Source organism: Panthera tigris, chromosome B4, assembly GCF_018350195.1.
Source record: "Panthera tigris isolate Pti1 chromosome B4, P.tigris_Pti1_mat1.1, whole genome shotgun sequence".
Taxonomy (NCBI): Eukaryota; Metazoa; Chordata; class Mammalia; order Carnivora; family Felidae; genus Panthera; species Panthera tigris.
Window position 1 is genome coordinate 54,594,148 of NC_056666.1, and position 17,013 is coordinate 54,611,160.

At 36.7% G+C, this 17,013-nt stretch overlaps 1 protein-coding gene across 2 annotated transcripts in view; it reads right to left on the reverse strand.

Moving 5' to 3' along the window:
- GYS2 (glycogen synthase 2) overlaps positions 1-17,013 on the reverse strand; it is a 55,628-nt gene that overhangs the window by 9,762 nt on the left and 28,853 nt on the right. For both annotated transcript variants that reach the window (XM_007084047.3, XM_042990798.1), the window contains 6 exons: positions 15,024-15,141; positions 14,499-14,619; positions 11,436-11,542; positions 10,475-10,534; positions 9,460-9,538; positions 8,592-8,705 (listed from right to left, as the gene is read on the reverse strand). In XM_007084047.3, the coding sequence (XP_007084109.2) occupies positions 8,592-8,705; positions 9,460-9,538; positions 10,475-10,534; positions 11,436-11,542; positions 14,499-14,619; positions 15,024-15,141 (599 nt within the window). The remainder of the gene's footprint in view (positions 1-8,591; positions 8,706-9,459; positions 9,539-10,474; positions 10,535-11,435; positions 11,543-14,498; positions 14,620-15,023; positions 15,142-17,013) is intronic.

A 17,013-nucleotide genomic window follows, 5' to 3' on the forward strand; every position in this document is an offset into this window, starting at 1 on the left:
CCCTCCTCTGCTCAAAATCCTTCAGTGGCTTCCCATTTCACTCAGAGTAAAGTCCAAAGTATTTACCATGGTCTTTTAAAGCAGTGGTGTCCAGGTAAATGTTTAAGAATGAAAAATCAAATTATAAGTATATTTGTACATAAATTTACTACACATTTTACTGATATAAAAGATGTATAGCATACAATTTCCAAATAATAAAAAAATGTACACACAAAAACCTACACACAGATGTTTGTATCAGCTTTATTCATAATTGATAAAACATGGGAGCCATTAAAATATCCTTTAATAGGTGAGTGAATAAATAAACTGCAGTACATCCAGACAATGGAATATTTTTCAGCACTAAAAAGAAATGAGCTAGCAAGCAATGAAGAAAAATGTACATGGAAAAAAAATGTATATTACTAAGTGAAAAAAAGCCAATCTGAAAAGGTTAAATATTGTATGATTCCAACTATATGACATTCTGGAAAAGGCAAAACTATGGAGACAATAAAAAGATCAGTGCTCAAATGGGGGCAGGGTTGAACAGGCAGAGCACAGAAGATTTTTAGGACAGTGAAACTATTCTGTATGATTTTGTAATGATGGATACATGTCATACATTTATCAAAACTCACAGAAGGTACAAACAATGTAAACTATGGATCTTGGTAGGTAATAATGTGTCAATATAGGTTCACCAATTGTAACAGATATACCATTGTGGTTGGAGATATTGATAGTGGGGAAGGCTACATATGTTCCCAGGGAAGGAGTACATGGGAGCTTTCTGTACTTTCTGCTCAACTTTGCTGTGAACCTAAAACTTCTCTAAAGAATAAAGTCTATTAAATATATATGTAATGTACTCCTTATTATAAATTCTAGATGATTAAATACTCCCAAATGCTTTTGTTGACTGAACGTAGTACATGGTTTCAATGCCTGAACATAGTAGTTCTGACGTGAGATAAATGTCAGAACTTCATAGGTTCATCGGTGACATGAGTGACTTCTTCCCTGAGTTGGACATTAGCCTTTGAATACTGGAAAAATATCTCCTCATGTTTTTGTGCCACTCACAATTTTGTGTAACAACCATAGACACAACCCCCCCTTTTTTTTTTTAATTTTTAAGTTTATTTATTTATGACAGAGAGAAAGAGAGAGAGACAGCGTGAGTGGGGGGAGGGGAGAGAGAGAGAGAGGGAGAAACAAAATGGGAAGCAGGCTCCAGGCTCTGAGCTGTCAACACAGAGCCCGATGTGGGGCTTGAACCCATGAACCGTGAGACCATGACCTGAGCCGAAGTCAGCTGCTTAACCAACTGAGCCACCCAGGTGCCCCTAAACACAACCCTTTTAAGCTTAATCTGCATTGTTAATACTTTATCCCTTTCTTAAGTCTAGACAATCGAGACACAATTAATCAAGCCATGATGGGTAGTGTTCACTGTCTTCACTCTCTAGATACTCCCACCATGGCCAGTTTCAAGTTACCAATGTGATGTCACTGAACCAGAAATAGGAAGGGCAGTAGCACGTCCTTATAGAATATTTCCACCGTGTGGGCACAATAGCCATAAATAACTTCAAGTGCACAGGTAATCATAGAATGTAATAAACAATAAGTATGTGATGTGTTTTGAGCATTACCTTTCATTTTAATATAATTGATTTATATTTTAAGTTGATATAATTTAAGTTTTTGATTAATATTTTTTAAGTAAAATTTTTTTTAATTTTATTTTTAGATGTTTATTTATTTTTGACAGAGAGAGAGAGAGAGAGAGAGAGAGAGAGACAGAGCATGAGTGGGGGAGGGGGAGAGAGAGAGGGAGACACGGAATCTGAAGCAGGCTCCAGGCTCAGAGCTGTCAGCACAGAGCCCAACGCGGGGCCTGAACTCATGGACAGTGAGATCATGACCTGAGCCAAAGTCAGACGCTCAACCGACTGAGCCACCCAGGCCCCAGTTGATATAATTTAATTTTTTAAAATATCTGTTTTTAAAACTGGCTCACAAAATTTCTGAAAATTTAGCAATTGGCTCTCGAGGGCTGGTATGAGCCACTACTGGGACTTTGCTGCCTGTAATGTTATGCAAAGGCAGGGACAAGGGAGACAATGGCTATCATTAGAAAGCTATGAATAGAAAAGCTACTTAACTGGTCACTTGGGTGAAAGAACTCTGCTATTTCTCCTATTTATTAACATTTTTCTTGAATCATTATTAGGTAATTTGTTAGTTTCTCCCCATAGTTAAGTAGTTATTAAAAATAAATAGAATCTGAGGGCACCTGGGTGGCTCAGCTGGTTGTGTCCAACTCTTGACTTCAACTCAGGTCATGATCTCACAGTTCATGAGTTTGAGTCTCACATCTGGCTCCAAGCTGACTGTGCAGAGCCTGCTTGGGATTCTCTCTCTCTCTGCCCCTCCCCAACTTGTGCTCTTTCTCTCTCTCTTAAAATAAGTAAATAAACTTTAAAAAAAAGAAAAAAAGTTTAGAAAATAAAATCTGAGTTTAAAGTATTGGGATTATAATTAAATATATAAAATTCATATACTATATATTATAGTATTTATATTGTGTATATATACATCATATACATCATATGCAAACATATATAAACACATAATACAATATATAACATATATATGCTTATATGTATGCTTATAATATATATATGCTTATAATGTGTATATATTATAATATACATATAAATATATATTGTTTATATTGCATATATACATAATATACATACATATATACATAATATAATATAATAAAAGGATAAGTATATATTTTTCCAAAGATAAATTTTTCTATATTTTTCCAAAGAGATTACTTTCAAGAAAAACCCTAATTTAGATATATAAGAACAATAACAGTTATATAATATGTTCTATATTATAAATAATGTTCTCATATATCACTTCACTTAATCCTAGCAGAATCATGATATTCTCATTACCCTAATTTTATTTTATTTTATTTTAAAGTTTATTTATTTATTTATTTTGAGGGAAAGGGGCGGGTGGGGGGAGAGAGAACGAGTGGGAGAGGGGCAGAAGGAGAGAATCCCAAGCAGGCTCTGCACTGTCAGAGTGGAACCCAGTGTGGTGCTCAAACTCATGAACTGTGAGATCATGACCCGAGCCGAAATCAATAGTCGGACACTTAACCGACTGAGCCACCCAGGCACCCGATATTACCCTAATTTTAGAAATAAATTATAAACATTAGAAATAAATTATATACATTAGTTATATTGCAGGAGATCCATAAACAGGAGGTAGGTTAAACTTAAAAAATAAAATGGTAAAACATCCAAAATTGACACAAATAGCAAAGTAAAAATAGGTAAAATGTTTTCCTCCATAAAGCCAGACCCGAGTTCCTATCATGTGCAAAGTACTGCAGTAGGAAAAGCAACAAAAATACAGATACTGACTGTGTCCAGGCAGTCATCAAATGGGCAGCCCACTGTACTCCTGGCAAATATCAGCAAACAGGGATTCAAAACTCATTGTGTCTACTTTGGCATTTGGAAGCCTAGGAAAATTTGTACTCTCCAAAGACCATTTTGGAACATGAAAACATCATGGCTCATTCGTTTTGTTTCCAGCCAAACAGAATGACAGCACAACTAAAATAAGAGAACAGCTGCTGTGGGCCCTAAACAGCCAATTACAAGGGCCCAGGGCAGAGGAAAGGATGTTTGAGGTCAGCCCAAGGTCATAGGGAGGATTAAATGAGATCCTGTGTACAAAAGCCCCTAGCAGAGAACCTGGCTCACAGCAGGCCTTGGATCAGTAGGGAAAAAACAAATAAAAACCAAAACGTTGCCTGACCATATTTATCCTGTGAGGGAATCAAGATCCCAGGAAGTTAATTTACTTTCACTGAGTGGTGGCACAGGGTCAAGACCTGGAATCTGCACTGTGGGGTTTCCCCACTACACACACTGCTGAGACAGAATTGATGATAAATTTAAATTCAAAATAATCTGCAACACTTCCTGAATCAAATGGCCACAGTCATATGGAGAGCTCATCATTCCACTCTGAGGGTTAAGAATCACTCGATAGAGTTCTATAAATATTCAGGTGATCAAATATGCACTTAAATTAGTTAAGCTTTTAAAGTTAGTGTTAAGCTTTTAAAGGATACCATTCATAAAATAAAATACCTGATTCTGAATTGACCAAAATCCATCTCAGTGCTTTGAGTGTATATTGTTATGAAGGAGTTATTCTTTTATTTCTTGTGTCAGTGTTTGCTTTATGATAATAATCAATGAATGTCTCAAAAGATTCATGACTGTAACTGTATAAACATAATTTGTATGAGACAAACTTCCTTCCCCATTCACTCTACATAAGCCATGTGCTTTTATATCTCTGGGCCTCTTCATCTACTTCCTCTGCCTGTTATCTTCATAATCAACTGATACCGGCATGATAAACTCCCGATGGCTCCTCAATCAAGATCTAGCTCACAGGTCATCCATTTTATAAAACGTTATCAAGTCCTCCATTCTCTACTCTCATCAAACTGTTTACACCTCTTTTCTAAGAGTCATTGAGTACCAGGATTTGCTAGTATGGGGCTAAGTACAGATAAAAGCTAACATTTATACTGCATTATTATGCACCAGGTACTGCATGAAAGGCAACATCCATCATTTATTTAATCCTCACAACAGTTCTGTGAATGTGGGTTTATTTGACCACCATTTCACAGATGAGAAGACTGAAGTCCATTATGTCAATTTACAAACTGATTAAGTGGCAGAGATTAAAGCCAGACAAGGGATCTTGATTGACAGCCCCAACTGCCTCCCCTGTGGAGAAACTACAGCAGTTGCTCTTAGCCTATAGACTTGGCAGAGGTGGGGACAAGGGCCAACTCATTTCTGCCCAACCAATGACTTTTTAAATGGGTGACATTTGTTTGGAAAAATCCCTACTGTGAATAGGAATCCCTATTAAAATTGTCGCAAGGCACCCATCTGCCTACCAACCTGAAACTGGTAGGTGAACAAAACACGTCAAAGTAAAACATAAAGGAAAGGTTTAGATACAGGGAAAAGACATATGTAGTAACACTTATCATATTTTAAATAAGTCAACAGTAAACCACGATCACACACGTGTGTGTGCGCACACACACCTCACATGGGCATCTTTTGTATTAAGAAAGGAAGCACTGTAAAATAATTCTGAATCTGTGTTAGCTATAGATTGTACTGTTGAAAACTATTTTTGTGTGTGGGCACCGGAGTGCATGTGCCTCTGCGTGTGTGAGTGCGCACGTGTGTGTTTCCTTCCCCTAACTGACCAGCCATGTTAATGGTCTGTTTTTCCCCCTCATGAGTCACTACATAGTGCTGCTATGTGTGCATATTTTTCATTTATTTGTGAATTTTTATTAATTCTAGTTTTCGTTAATGACATTTGAGTTTCCTTTCTGTAAAAAAAAAAAAAAAAGGTTCAGCAATTTTTAGAACTGGGCTGCAGTCTGTGGGTCTTTACTCCTCATCCTTCCTCCCTGCTCTCTCCACCTGTCTGACTACCCCTCCCTGCCTGCCTTTGCCTTCAACCTCTTTATCTTTCACAGGCATTTTCACCAACAAGTGTTTCCACATCTAATCCTGTCTTGGTGTCTGCCTCTCAGAGAATGAAAACTGAGAAAATTCATATGAGACATAATCGCTGCCTCAAAGAACTCCCAGTCTCACTGGAGGAATGGACATAAATATTTTAAAAATACAAATAGTTCATTGTGATGATTCCTAATTTGCAGTAGATAGAAATCATCTTGAGGATGCACAGAAGGAGGCAATTGTTCTATTTGGAGTAGATGAATGCATGTTAAGAACAAATAAAGGAAGAGATGACTTCTAGGTTGGATCCCAAAGGAATTGTTAGAGCGGCTGAAGTTAGGGCACTTGAGAAAGAGAGAATAACAAAAACAAAGACACAGAGTTAGGAAAGCATTTGACATACTTAAGAAATATGTACTTGTCCATTCCTGAGAAATTGCTTCACTTCTACCATACTTAAAAAAACAACAACACAGGTCAGCAAAGCATACTTTGTTCAGAGCTCTTAATTTCAAGAGACCTTCCAGGCTCAGTCTTCCCAAGAGCAAAGGAAGCATGGAACCATAGCCATGGTTCCATGCTTCCTGTGCCATCTGTATTTACTATACATATCACGTGCCAGGCACCCAACAAGTCCTCAGGGGAAGAACCACAGATTTAAATATAAGTGTGACATACAAAGTTCTGTAAAGCTGAAAAGAAATTCATAAGTTTTCCTTCTGCCACTATTTCCTTTCTAAGGTGGGGGGGGGGGGGACTTGAGAAGGACCAGTCTAATTACATGAAAACGAGGTCAAATTAGTGCTGATACACTCTGAAGTAAGGTATGTTTCTGCAGATCCAATCGTGCTGAAAAACGTAAAGGATGGTGCACCCTTGGGAGATACATCCCTGCATTTTCAGGGAAAAATTTGTAGCCTACCTATTATGTGATGTGTGCTACAGGTAAAAATTTTGGAAATGCAGAAACACAAATGAAAAAATAAGTCACCCATAATTCTATAGCACATATTTTGCATGAGTGTGTGTGTGTGTGTGTGTGTGTGTGCAGAATGTGTTTAAATTGGATGGGTAACACCGCATGGGATATTTTATAAACAGCTTCTATCATTTAATTCTGCACTATGAGCTGTTACTATCTACTATCATGAAAATTCCTCCTGACTTAATTTCTGAGATACTTTTCCTCTTCTAACTCTTGCTCCTTTCTTCCACGGACTTTTCCTCTAATCTCTTAAATCTTGAAGTTTTCTTGGGTCAACACTTTTCTCTGCTCACTCAAGCTGGTCTTCCAGCACAGCATGTTTGGCATTCCCCGGTATCCTCTACTGCCCCTGCACTGATCCCTCCCTTCTAAACCCAGACTCTGTTTTCTAAGTACACACGAAACATCTCTACTTGAATAGCTCACATGTAACTCAGACTCAATCTATCAAAAACAGAACTCAATTCATGATGTGACCTGACCCTCAAGCAAGCTACTGATAATGCCTTTCCTTAGATTTTAGAAAGTATTGATTAAATAATGAAGCTATCATCCTTGCCTTCACCCTCTTTTTCCTTCCCAATGACCATGGGTCACTAAGTATGATCTTTTCTGTAGGCAACCACCATTGTTCCGTCCTCTCCAGCACTTCCGGCATGGCCTTTGTAAAGGGCTCTTATCATCTCTCAGCTGTACTTGGTGGGGCGTCCTTAACTTGTCTCCCTCTGCCACACCCACTCATGCTTGTACCAAGGAGTGAATGCAAGATGAGGAATGAATATACGAATGGACTATTTTTTTTTTCCAAGAAATTTTGCAGAGAAGTGTGGAAAAGACAGAAACATTTAAAAACATCAAGAGGAGACCAGGTTAAGGCAAAGCTTGTTTGCTTATTAATGTGAGAATATTTAAGGAATGACAGCAAGGGAAGGAGCTAGTAAACCTGGAGCATAAGGGAGGACTAACAGGGGAATGAGATCCCAGAACACCCTCAGAACCTAAAGGAAAAGAAATAATAATAGGTCAAGATTTATATTTGAGGGGTCCTGAAGGAATTTAGATCTCATTGAATTCTCTGTTCACCTGATAAGGTGAGAGAAAGAAGAAAAAGTGAGACCTTTGAAAAGATTGGTAAAAGCTTATGACAACTTCATCTGGAATACTGGTGAATGGGTTGAGTAGGGATCAGCAACTATCGTTTACATGTTCACCATTGTGCCCTGAACCATGCACTGTACCTGGAACATATTTGGCCCTCGGTAAACGTCCTATAGACTAAGCTCCACAGTGGCAGAAACCAGGTCTTATTCATGCAATGAACACTGTGCTTAATCATTGTAGAAACTCAACGGTCAAAAAGAATGACTTGGTCTATAGAAAATTCTATAAAAATATCATTAGCCACACTCTCTGAAACCAGAAGCTTCTTGTATTATCCCTTTAAAGTTGAACTTTATCAGGAAGAAACAAAGAAAAGTCATCCTCATCTCAGAGATTCACTAATTAAAGTAATTCTTAGACTATATTTGTATCATTAAAAATGAGGCAATTTCCTCATTCTTACTGCCAGTCTTGTACAACGTTAAGAATGATACTAAAATAGTCATTATATTTTAATCACCCAAGACAGGAAATATAATTATTTTTTTAGAAATATTATCTGAGGGGTGCCTGGGTGGCTCAGTTGGTTAAGCATCCAGCTTCGGCTTGGGTCATGGTCTCCCTGTTCCCTAATTCAAGCCCTTTGCCAGGCTCTCGGCTGACAGCTCAGAGCCTGGAGCCTGTTTCAGATTCTGTCTCCCTCTTTCTCTGCCCCTCCCCTCCTCGTGCTCTCTCTCTCTCTCTCTCTCTCAAAAATAAATGAAATGAAATGAAAAAAAAATTTTTAAAGAAATATCATCTGAAATAGTTCTGATAGGTGTCAAAACAAACACGGGAGGCTTCTAATAAACTCTCAAAAATATATTCTATGTCATTTTGAAATGCCCTATGTAAACAATTAGTTCTACCTTGACTCTGTCTGTGCGGTTGTTGAAAAGTCCGATCCGTCTAATGGTGCTGAGGATGGGATCAGTGGAGTCATCAATCATGTTGTGAGTGGTCACTGGAGGCAAAGACTGTCGCTGAAGTCATAGAGGAAAGAAAATGTCAGTTGTGGAAAGAATGAGTGTGACTAATTTCAACAATAGGTCATTGGCAACACATCATCAGCCTTCAGTCTTCTGAAATGACAGTAATGATGATGACTAAGTTTTGTGTGTGTTTCAGAGGAGGATAATGGGTTGAAGAACTTCCTTCAGATATTATCATACCTTTGTTTTTCACCTGCAGCCACTATGTGAAAGGCCTAGACTTCTTGACTGCTTTCAGGATTTATTTAGAATGAAGGTGTCCTGAAATCTTGACTCAAGATGGATGCCTTTCCTGGATCCTTCTAGCAGGGCTGACCTCTGATGGTTCCTGATGCCTCACTACTGTGACAAGATGTGACACCTAGCTTCCATTTTTTGCAGTAAGTTCACTCAACTGAGAAACAGTCACCGTTTCTCTATCATGACTCAAAATGCTCTGCTTTTTGAAAATTTTAGGGATGATTTTATTGTCATTGCAATATATACAGTTTTGCAAATGGATATATTCATTCCAAATAAGTTTTTTAAGTGGATACAAGATACATTCCATGAAAATGTTCAAAAGAGCCCTGAAAAGCACCCATAAAACAAGCAAAGTTGTTATTTAGGTGAATGCATAAAAAATGACTTTTCTAGCTCTTACGTTTAAACATTTCCCAAACTAGCCCATTCCAATAAATTCAAATATTGATCTAAATTGATTTTAACAATCTCGGGAAGTGATGGGCACTCTTGTCCTTGTTACCTGAGTTGAAAAGATGGCTCTTTTCATAACTGTTACATCATCTCGATCCAAAATATTGTTCATGTCAGGAATTTCTCCTCTGTGAGGAAAACCATGTTAATAACAAAAATAAAAATAACTGGCACTAATTCAATGTTTCCTATGTGTCGGACTCTGTTCTAAGCACTTCAAAAGTAAATATAAAACATGGTTTTATATAAATATAAATATAAAAACATATGGTTTCCTGATGAAGCTTATAGACAAATTCCTAAAGCATGAAGAAAAATAAAAGAACAATTTTGATAGTATAAAAGAAAATGAAAATTTGTAAACATTAATGTTGACCATGAAAAGGACATTTTCATTATATTTTGCCTAGTCTTGAGTACCATGTTCCAAAGTGGCCATAACTGTCCATCTATGAGTTAATATTTTTACTGGTAAAAGGAAGTGATGCATGCCTGCAACCATCGATCAGAAGATAACACAGCTTTCTCTTCATATTATAATAAAATCCATATATTTTATATATATTATTATTTTATAATACATTTTAATTTGATTTGATTATTTAGATTTTATTTTATAAATTTATATATTTCATTTATTTCATTATGTATTTAATGTTTATCATTCATAAAGTAAATATAGATTAATTAACATTACTTAATGTTAATAAATATTTTAATATGTGAGTAAATATAAGTATTTAATATATAAAGTCAATGTATTTTTTGACTCAAACATCTTGTGAAATCTCCCTCCATTTTACATTGACATATTAATCCTTAATGAGAGTTCCATTGAATTAGAACCTATTTACCTATGTAAATATGTTCTCATTTGTACATCTTGTTTATAACTATTTGCCAGATGAAAGAGAAAATAAAACCTGTTCACATGACATAATACATATTCAAAGTCTACTAATTCCTTTATATTGGAACAAAGGAAACACATTATAGTGTAAATTGTTAAATTTGAACAGTGGAGCCTTAAAATGTTTGAAGTGGTCAGAATTCCCAGCACCTACCTTAATAATGCATCATAGAGTTTCTTTCCAAATTTTTCCTTCACAGAATGTGCAATGTCCCTGTATAAATTGAAAGATTTATAATTTAAACAGTGTCACAATTTGTAATCTTTTTTTGCTATGGCCATGCTGATGTTTTTGTCAGTGTATTTTTTGAAATTACAGGTCCTTTGGTACAAGCTCTTCTATTGTTTTTCCTGGTTGCCAGTCTAGTTGAATTAAAACCTCCAGAGCTGAGGCAGCAGAACTGCGCTGAGCGGCCCACAGAGCTTCACATTTTTTTGCTTCAGGCGAGGGTGGAGGGCAGGGAGGGGGTGTGGCTGGAAGTACAGATGTAACAAGATGGGGAAATTCTGTGATAATTGTTGAATCTGGGCTATGGGCATGTAGGGTGTCATTATACTAATCTCTTCGGCATTCATTTTTAAATTTTCACAAGAATTTTTTTTTTTTTTTTTTTTTTAAGTTCAACCCATCTTTAAAGATTTCTAGGGCCGCCTGGGTGGCTCGGTTGAGTGTCCAACCTCAGCTCAGGTCATGATATAACAGTTCCTGGGTTCAAGCCCTGCACTGGGCTCTGTGCTGACAGCTCAGGGCCTGGAGCCTGCTTCGGATTCTGTGTCTCCCTCTCTGTCTGCCCCTCTTTTGCTCATGCTCTGTTTCTGTCTGTCTCTCAAAAATAAATAAATGTTAAAAAAAAAAGTCTAAAAAAATAGTAAAGATTTCTACAGAGGTTTTATCCTTCCACAGTGGTTCATTCCAAAGCTTTTACAGTAACATAGTCCTATAGGCATTCCATAATCTGACATAATAGCCTAATGAGAAGTGAGTAGCATTTGTGCTATAATAATATAAGGGAAAAAAAAAAACACAACAGTCCAAAAAGATGTATCAGAAATTATGCATGTTAAAAAAATCTCTACACTTATTGCTTGAGAACATTTATAGGACATGAGATTACCATAGTTGTTTCCGCACTGCCTGGCCTTTCAGGGTTTCCACATTGAAATTGTTTGTCTTGGCAGGCATAATGAAAAACACCACCACTGTGACGTCACTTTTATGCATCTAATGAGGGATTAGGAAACACAACCAGTCAACTACCACAGATAAAAGAAAACATCAACAGATGGACCTTAAACTTAAAAAAAAAATAGTGTTTTACATTATCTTTAGATAAAAGGAATACTTATTTATGACTGACAGAGAAATTATACCCACTTTCCTGAAGCTGACTCCGAAATATTATTTTATTTGGGCTTTCAGTCAAGATTTACTAACAATTTGAATATTCAGACACAAAATATTTTCATTAACCAGCTAAAATATAGAGCAACTGCTATTGATAATTACAGTGCTTTTCTGGGGTTAAAAAAAGTCATAGGAGGGGCACCTGGGTGGCTCAGTTGGTTAAGCGTCCGACTTCAGCTCAGGTCATGATCTCATGCTTGTGCCCTGCACCAGACTCTGTGCTGACAGCTCAGAGCCTGGGGCCTGTTTTGAATTCTGTGATTCTGTGTCTCCATCTTTCTCTACCCCTCTCCAGCTTGTGCTCTGTCTGTCTCTCTCTCAAAAATAAATAAACATTAAAAAAAAAATCTACAGAAGTCATAGAATAGGAAACTCACTCCAGGAATAGCCACTGTATTAAAGAAGAATAAATGTACTATCTGAAAGAATGCTTTCTTTCAATTTCTCCAAGTATTATAATTATCTTTGATGTCTAAAATAGCAATTGGCTTTTTCTTCACACTTAAAAATAAAGTGACTATTAGGAACACCTGGGGGCCTAGTCGGTTAAGTGTCCCACTCTTGATTTTGACTGGGGTCATGATCTTGGAGTTCATGACTTCGAGCTCTGCATTGGGCTCTGCATTGACAGTGCAGAACCTGCTTGGGATTCCCTCTCTCTGCCCCTCCCCTGCTTGCACTTTCTCTTTCTCTCTCTCAAAATAAATAAATAAACATTAAACATACACACACACACACACACACACACACACACACATTTATGCAGCCACTCTGGAAAATAGTGTGGAGTTTCCTCAAAAAATTAAAAATAGAATTACCCTATGACACAGCAATAGCACTTCTAGGAATTTATCAAAAGGATACAGGAGTGCTGATTCGTAGGGGTACATGTACCCCAATGTTTATAGCAGTGCTATCAATAGCCAAATAATGGAAAGAGCCCAAATTCATCAACTGATGAATGTATAAGGAAGATGTGGCATATATATATATATGTACACACACACACACACACACACACACACACACACACACAATGGAATACTACTCAGCAGTGAAAAGGAATGAAATCTTGCCATTTGCAACAATGTTGATGGAATTGGAGAGTATTATGCTAAGTGAAATAAGTCAGTCAGAAAAAGATGGATATCATATGTTTTAGTCATATGTGGAATTTGAGAAACTTAACAGAAGACCATAGGGGAAGGGAAGGAAAAATAAGTTATGAACAGAGAGGGAGGCAAGCCATAAGAGACTCTTAAATACAGACAATAAACTGAGGGTTGATGGGGGTGGGGGATGGGGGGAGCAGGGAAAACAGGTGATAGGCATTGAGAAGGGCCCTTGTTGGGATGAGCACTGGGTGTTGTATGTAAGTGATGAATCATGGGAATCTATTCCTGAAGCCAAGACTAAAATGTATACACTGTATGTTAGCTAACCTGACAATAAATTATTAAATATATATATATACACACATATATATGTGTGTATATGTGTATACACATATATATGTGTGTATATATATATATATTTAAAGTGACTGTTAAATAAATGTATAGATAAATTGATTAATAATGTCCCTAAACATGATATATGTTTGATATAGCTTTGACTCCATCTATAAAGCTTGTTGAATAGATACATACTAGGAATATTATGGAATAAGATTATTCCAGCCTATTCTAGAAAAATCCATCTGGTCTTTATTAATGTATTACTTCCTTATTAATGTGGTATCAGGAAATCTTTTAGGCTACTTAGTACAATATCTGCTCTAAGGCAAAAACAAATCTATGTGCAAGAAAAAAAATTAACTGGACAGTGGTTCAGAGCTCAGTAAAGTTTAGATTGTCTTGGTATCTCAGTAAGATTGAAATTCTACACCCATCACCTATAACGTACTCTTATTTATTCTATATTTCTACATGATAGAATTAGAATATAAGCCAGTAACTTTCATCACTAGATTTTACATGATACCATTTTGTATAGCTGCTTCTACTGGAACAAGTTTTATTGCTGGATTAACTGGGAACCTATATTAAGTCTCACCTTCCTGAGCAAAAAAAAAAAAAATGATTCCACATTGAAGTGGGAGGCTCCTTTCCCCTCCTTCATGTATCCCTGTAGTGGGACATCTCCTAGTTTCACAATTCAAGACTCTTAATCTCAGGGGGAGGCATGGCAGATGAGTAGGGAGAGGAAAAGCATTTGTGTGTGTCTGCCCAGTTGTACAGAGAGCAAAGGCTTAGTTGCCAACTGTGCATGGTACATGTTCCTCTGAAGGCCTTCTTAGGTTGGGGGAAGATGGCAATCGGATGAGATAGCAAGGTCTAATAGCAAGTTCAATATTAGGAAGCCTATTGGTGTCATATACCAAGCCACATCTTCCATTAAAGACTTCTTTGGTTTTAAAAATTGCAAATTTTGTTCTGCATTTTCTTGATTTCCTCATATTTATCTTTCAATCGATTAACTCTTGGGACAGGAGAAGGAATGTTACAATGTCATCTTAAAACATAACACCATAAGCTTGTGGCTCTCTTTAAAAAAATATCTGATCAGGTAAATATACAAGTGAACAATGTAGCAATCCCAATAAGCAAATTGAAAGACCAGAGTCATTTTTAGAATAAGGTTGTCATTTTAAGTAATCAAAATCATGTATTCTCTTGAAAACATCCTAAGAAACCAGAAAGTTCTTTACTTCTCACAGAAGGAAGTCCTGTTATAAAAGTAGTACATGGTGTACCACCTAGGGTGTTCTTACCCTCAGCAGGAAATTTAACCTGGATAAGGCTTCTAGGAAGATGTCAGCTCCTTTGTTTGAAAACTCGTATCTCCCAGCAATGAAAAGGAACAAAGTCTTTTCAAGGTCAAAGTCCAGATGACTAAAACAAAACAAAACAGTTTCAAATAAAATAAGACAACAGCAACAAAATGTACAAATGAATTCTGTTAAAATTTAATGGGGCTGAGAAAGGTAAACATTTACTATAACAATCTTGTTTTCTCTATGTCATAGGTCCCTAAAACATGTGCTATTTTTTAAAAAAAATTTTTAAAGGTTCATTTATTTTTGAGAGAGACAGAGGGTGAGTGGGGAGGGGCAGAGAGAGAGAGAGAGAGTGAAACAAGAATCTGAAGCAGGCTCCAGGCTCCATACTGTCAGCACAGAGCTTGACACAGAGCTCGAATCCATCCATGACCTGAGCCGAAGTCAGACACCCAACTGACTGAGCCACCCAGGTGCCCCCGTGCTTTTTTTTTTTTTTTTCAATAAAGAAAAGCATACCCATAGAAATGACCTCGAACAAAATCTTGGATCCTGGCCTTGTACGTGGCATGTAGATTTTGAAACTCATGTACTGCTGAAAATTTCTTAACACTCAAGCCATTTGGAGTAACTACATCTGGAAAAGCAAAAATAAAATCACCATAAATATCTTCTCTTGGGAGAGGGTACCATTGTAGAAAAATAGTGTGCTTAAATGTATAAAATTAGATGTCTATTAACATTTCTAGTTTTTAGCATAGAACTAAAAATTCGTAACACTTCACAATAAATTGTTGATATAGGAAATCAGGAGTGTGTGACCAAAATAATATTAACTAGTACAATGAAACATCTAATTAAAAGCACTAATAATGATTAGTATAATTTTCCTTTATTGATTGCTTACTATGCACCAGGCACTGTTCTAAACACTTTAAAATGTAATTCATTTAATCCTTGCAAAAACCAATGGAGTAGGTGTTCTTATCTGCATTTTCAGAGACAGAAACGGAGGCACAGAGTTGTTAAGGAATCTGTCCGAGAACACAAGTGTCAGTAGGAGTAGAATCCATGCATTATGCCTCCACGTGTTGTGTCTTAATCATTTTGTACACTGAACTACCTCTCAGCAACTTATTTTGACCGACCATGTGGGAAATGTTCTGTCCACTTGGAAAATTGGAAAGGCAAGCCTGTATTTCTAATTCCCAGAAGATTTTACTCAAGCAGGGAGACATTTTTGTTTTCCAGAATACTAGTCTGTGACAAGAAAGATAGAGACTACTCGGAGTACAAAATTAGAGCTACCTACTGACTTGAATACATGGGTTGTTGCATTTGGTAGCAGTAAAAACAAATGAGATAAAAAAAAAAGAAGCTATGTCAAAAAAATTTAACATATGGCATTGGAGATTTTTGCTAGATTTGAGATTTGAGTTAAAATTATAAATATGCCATTATTTTGAAGGATATTTTACAGTTAACCAACTACCTTAAGTTTTTTTTTTTTTTAATGTTTGTTTATTTTTGAGAGAGAGAAAGAGAGAGAGATAAAAAGTGTGAGTGGGGGCGGGGCAGAGAGACAGAGGGAAACACAGAATCTGAAGCAGGCTCCAGGCTCTGACCTGTCAGCACAGAGTCTGATACAGGGCTCAAACTGCTGGAACCGCAAGATCGTGACCTGAGGCGAAGTCAGATGCTTAACCCACCGAGCCACCCAGGTGCCCCAACAAAGTCCCTTTTGAAATGGTTCCACAAAATCAACTCAGGCTTCTTGGTCATTTCTCATATAAACAACTCATGGTTCTTATGAGTTTTTACTAAGTAATTGGGCAAATGCTATACTCCTTTGCATACCTCCCCACAGCAGAGTGGATTTTAGGTTGCCAAGGTTTCTAGTAAAAGCCCTCGTGAATAATTCCTAGATGAACTGTATAGTGTGATCTGGATAGTAGACAATCCTCCCTTATAATGTATTTATCTTTCCATAACATTATATAGTGCTTACCTTGTGCTAGACTCTAGTATATTTGATAAATATTAATTTAATTTTTGTCAAACCACAGGAAGTATAAGTTATTTTGCTATCCTCATTTTACAGATGAAGAAACTGGCCTGTTGAGAGGCTATTTGGCCAAGATCAAAGTAACTACAAAGTAACAGAGGTAGGATTTAAAAACAAGGCAGCCTGGCTCTGAGGTCTATGCCTTTATCCACTGTGGTGGTCAGCTGTATTGTCCAAAAAGATATAGAAGCCCAAAATGTATATGAATATCTCCTTATTATGACTTTATTTCCTCTGGAATTTTTTTTCATTGTTTCACAAACAAAGCTATATAAGGATGAGATTGTGCAGATAGGATAGTAGCTTTAAGAGAAAGTTTTATTTTAAAACAGGAAAAAAAAACCACAAGTATTTTTGTAAGCTCAGAAAAAGATACTGTATGCAAGAAACAAGAAATATGCAAGAAAGAAATAGCGTGGTGATGGAGTACGTTTCTGTAAGGGA